Here is a 5,122-nt window from a genome sequence, read left to right as displayed (position 1 = left end):
GACTCACATCAAAACCTGGTTTGGCCACCGGCTTGCAGTTGCTTGCCACCTCCGATTTGCCAAGCTTCTTTCTGGAACAGAAGCCTTCTGCATGTACTTGCGCTTGTTAGGTGCAAAAGTAGGCAAGTATTGTTCCATCAGATCCATCAACCCGGTTGTGGATCCAAGGATGGTTTCGATAGGCGCCGGTGTGCATTTAGGTGATTTTAGCAGGATCATCACAGGTTTCTATTCCCAAAGTGGGTACATCCAGAGTAATGTTGATGTAAAGGATAATTCAGTTATTGGTAGCCAAAGCCTTATACTTCCCGGCTCTGTAGTCGAAAAGGATGTTATTCTTGGGGCAATTTCAGTTTCTCCAGTGAATTCAATTCTCCAAAGTGGTGGTGTTTACATGGGGTCTCAAAGTCCAGTTATGGTAAAAAACACTACATACGCTTTGGATGACAGGATAGAGGAGATGGATCCAAGATATAAAAAGATAGTTGGCAATTTGGCTGCTAACTTGGCAGCAGCGACTCTGAAGTTGAAATCGAGGTACTTCCATCGTATTGGTGTTAGTGGGGGGATACTTGAAACTCTACGATGATATTCAAGGATTGCCAGAGCACAACATCTTCAGCCCTGGAAAGAAGTATACAGTCATTATCCGCCACAGCAATGGAGTGAGTGCTGATGACGACGCAAGGTTAGATGTACGAGGAGCAGCACTAAGGATACTCACGGATGAAAAGGAGGATGATTCTCCACTTCTCGACTTGACGTTGAAGACAGGGAAGGCATCTGCTGCCCGCACAATCTCCGATTTCGCAACCTGGATGGTGTGCGGGCTTGCCGCAAGGGAGGAGCGCGTCAAGGGGAGCCGCACTTGCGCGATGCAGCGTGGTCCTCCCTCCGTCAAGCTGACTCCTATGCAGATCTGCATTACTACTCAAATGTCTGTAGGCTCTTCCGCTTTAAGGACGGACAGGAAATGTATGTGAAGTTCAAGTTGAGGCCCTTCGACAAAAATATCAGAGAAGATAGTGGTAAGGTGGAACCCTTTGGGATCCTTCCGCCCGAAACTATTGCGATACCGAGGGATGCTAATGACACCCGCCCGTTACTTTTCCTAGCTGAAGATTTCCAGAACCGTGTGAAGTCTGCGAACGGGGTCCGTTACATATTCCAGCTTCAAGTCAGGCCGATTCCACAGGATGAAGCGGCACAGGAAATTGCTCTCGATTGCACAAAACCTTGGGATGAATTGCAGTTTCCCTACATTGATGTCGGCGAGGTCATTATCAATGAAAATCTCACAAAAGAAGGCTCGGAAAGGCTAGAATTTAAGCCATTCCTCCGATGTCATGAGGTGGATGTAATCCGGGCCACGTCAAGTAGTCAGAGCGCATCAATCGATCATGGGCGTTCACTCGTCTACGAGATCTGCCAACGCCTGAGAAATGGAGATCCTCTTCCTGGGGCATGGAGGATCTTCCTGGAGCAGTCGGACGTGAAGGTCGACCTCTCCGGGTGTCCAATGGCAGCTGCACTCGAGAGAAAAGACGCCGAGAAAGTGACCCTTTTGAGGCCTTGGTACTTAACCACATGGGCTGTTTTCGCTCAGCCGCTGCTGCAAACAATACTGCCCTACTTTCTCCTCGGACTAATCATCTACTTCCCTCTGAACTTGCTCCTCCACTGCAAGAACACCAGGAACATGCCCGTACACTGGACGTTCCCCTTCTTCTGGGTGTCCACCGGTGTTTTAGCCGCGTTGGCCTGCGTAGCGGCGAAGTACATCCTCGTGGGAAAGAAGAGTGAGGACGAAAGAGTGCATATATGGAGCAGAGGGGTGTTCATGGATACCATATGGCAAGCCATCAGGACAGTGGTCGGGGACTACTTCGTGGAGATGGCGAGCGGCTCGGCGTTGTTCCTGATGTGGATGAAGCTGATGGGGTCGTACATCGAGCTGGACAAGGGGACTTACGTGGACTCCATGGGAGCCGCCATGAACCCTGAGATGGTGGAGGTTGAGGGAGGCGGGAGCGTGGAGAGGGAGGCCCTGCTGTTCGGGCACGTGTACGATGGGGAAGGCGGGGTGGTGAAGTTCGGGAAGATCGTAGTGGGAGAGAGAGGGTTCGTCGGGAGCAGGGCAGTGGCCATGCCCGGAGTGGCGGTGGAGAGCGAGGGGAGCTTGAGCGCTCTCTCACTCGCCATGAAGGGAGAGGTCATTAGATCAAGATGATCAAGAGGATTGTGCATGTTACTTGGCCAGAAAAACATGTGACCATATCATATCGGATATAGTTCATTAGTCTTGTGTGATCATCTCTTGCGATTTTCGCCAAATAAGCATAAGAACATAGGATATAGTTTATTAGCTCCCTCCCTGCGAAAAATGTGGCATTGGAGGTAGTATCTGCAATAGAAGTTTTCGCAGCAAGATAAGTACGCATTTGTATGCTGTCGAGTTACTAAATGCAGTCATGGATATATTAATATCATGTGCACAAAACTAAATTATGCCATTGTACATTAGAGTCCTAATTAGCCACGATGCCTCAAGACCACAAAAGGGACATCGATACGTGTAGCCCAGACACCGGCCTCCCGAGATCGAAGTCTAGAGATGGCAAAATATGGAGCTGGGATGATCACAAGATAGCGTCCTAAGTTGGATGTGTATTTAATTTTCGATTCTTCGATCGTGGGGTCTTATTGTCATTTTTTATTTTTATTTTTTGTTTGGCGAACAGCTTGGTAAATCTTTTTTCTTTCTTCAGTTGTAAGGATTTTTAAATGGGCTCTACCTGGTTCCCCCTCATTCAGTCGGCCTCGGTCTCTCTTGCTGCTGGCTCCTGAATCTGAAACCCCAAGAGCCCTTGCGCGCTCGGGGAGATATGCTTTCCGGGAATGGACGTGTGCTCGTTGGGAATGTTCAGTCCATGTCAACTCTCCGCCCTTGTCGACATCGCGGCATCGATGAAGTCGTCCAATGCCCGCGCAGATGACCGCCTGCTCGCAGCGCCGGCATCGTCGCCTCTCATGGCGCTCGGGATCATCTCCCTCGCTTCCCTCGCTGGCCTTCGCATCTCCCTCCCTCTCTCCGTCTCCCCCATCACCGCGTCAATCTTCTCCTTCAGCTCCCCTGCCCCTCATCTCGCCACTCCTCCACCGTGCCACCTCCAAGCATGCCCCGACCCAACCCCGCTCCAGTAGTTTACGTTGAAGAACTGCTCCGTCGCCATCGGCCACCCTAGCTGCAGCACCCCGTTGCTCAGCGCCTCCAGCACCGAGTTCCACCCACAATGTGTCAAGAATGCCAACACCGCCTCGTGCGCCAGTATCTCCGCCTACGATGCCCACCTCTCCACCAGCAGCCCCCTCCCTGTCGTCCTCCGCTCGAACCCCCTGAGCAGCCATGCCCCTAAATCAAACTCGGCATTCATGTCATGCCCGACCAGCGGCCTCAACACCCATAGGAAGTCGTGGCCGCTAGACTCTAGTGCGGCTGACGGACTCCAGCACGGCCGCCAGATCCATCATGTGGGGGGCGGTGATGGTGTTCATGTAGCCGAACGATACGTGGAGCATTGACTTTGGAGGCTTCAGGTCCAGACAAGCTATGCATTGTTCCGGGCTCACGCCAGCGGGCCTCAAAGGCGTCGTGGACCGGTGGCTTTTCACGGACAATAGGACGGGCCCCACCGGCCAGACCTCCATGCTGAGCTTCCACTGGAATTAGGACAGCCCGACGCTGTCAAACTCAGCCACCGTGTTGAACAGGATCCCTTTGAATCCCCCCAGGCGGAGAGGTTCGAAGCCTGGAACACCGACCACAGGTTGGTCCCGTCGGCCTTAAGGATGGTCAGTGGCAGCTGCGAGACGTGCACCAGTGACCCTTCTTGGAAGTCCGACAACGAGAACTCCACTGAATTAGGCTTCTTCCGGTGAGGCAGGTTGACCCAAACGGAGTGGTAGCCGGCGAGGCTGACCTCACTGGCGCCGCTGAAGATGGCATGGAAGATGCCAAGCTCGCGGCATGGTGGCAATCCAGTTGAAGAAGATGTCCACAATGACGCAGAAGGGTTTCCGGCCGTCAGTTATGAGGCCGAGGAGGAGGTTGTGGAAGGGTCCTTGTGGGGAGGTGGCGGCGGATGACGAGGAGGTAGGGGAGGGGTGTGTTTGTCAAAAATTGAAATGAAATGGAGAGGAAGACTGTAATTCTATATTTCTGTATATTTTCTTGTACGTGTTCACTACTCTATTTGTAATACAAGAGTAAAGTGTAGGACATGAAAGAAATAAATGAAAATATACAATGATTCTAATTCCTATTTTACCAAGTCAATTACCAATTAAATGAATCAATCATTGATACTCAAGATCGGTATCTCCTACTTCCCCTCAAACCGGTAGCCTATCGAGGACACTAGCTTGCTCAATAGATATGATTGTTGTCTTTGGCATAATGGGTCTGCTTTGGAGTTCCTATTCATTTCATTGTGATGATCCCTTCTCAAATCTTGTTTCGAGTAAAATGACAATCGACCTCCATATAATTAGGCCCCATTTGGTTCAGCATTTGGAAAAAGCCTTTAGCCCAAAGAGCTTTGAGGAAATGCAAAACAATCATAGAACATGCATTTACATTTAGGTGAAGCTAGCGGTGTGACAGCCCAAGCGACAGTGCGCGGGGAGGAGGGATGGCAGTGCGTCTACGCCGCGGTCCCCGGACGTGCGTAGGGAGGTGCATATCTCTTGTCCCACATCGCCTAAGGAGGGAGTTCTGGGCTGCCTTATAAGGCATGGGCCCTCTAATTGTACACATGTATTTTCTTGGAGTAGTATGAGCTATCCTAAGAAGAACAAAATCGTGAAGACTTATTGTCCAAAGCAGACAAAGTGGAGGGATGGCGGGTGGGCTGCCTACTACTGCCCTCAGAAGAACAAATTCTTGGGTTCTTGAGGACTTAATGTCCAAAGCTTTTCCTCATTTCTCAAACGGTTGTCTTGTAGGCATGATTCCTCAATCTCTTGAAGAAAATAGCTGCAGTTATGTTTCACTCCTGATAATATTGCAGTGATCATGCCGCCAGAAAACTGCATTCAGTGGCAATCCTGCATCTTCAACTGA

The 5,122-nt window shown here is 50.7% G+C and overlaps 1 protein-coding gene across 1 annotated transcript; it reads left to right on the top strand.

Moving 5' to 3' along the window:
* Positions 1-415: 415 nt before the first annotated feature.
* LOC108955561 (uncharacterized protein y4iK) lies at positions 416-2,230 on the top strand. Its single transcript, XM_018863541.2, is given in 4 exon segments — positions 416-564; positions 566-855; positions 858-1,591; positions 2,102-2,230. Coding segments are annotated over 4 exon segments (1,302 nt in total).
* The last annotated feature ends 2,892 nt before the right edge of the window (positions 2,231-5,122 follow it).

Source organism: Eucalyptus grandis, chromosome 10 (genome assembly GCF_016545825.1).
Source record: "Eucalyptus grandis isolate ANBG69807.140 chromosome 10, ASM1654582v1, whole genome shotgun sequence".
Taxonomy (NCBI): Eukaryota; Viridiplantae; Streptophyta; class Magnoliopsida; order Myrtales; family Myrtaceae; genus Eucalyptus; species Eucalyptus grandis.
This window is presented reverse-complemented; position numbering and strand designations above follow the sequence as displayed.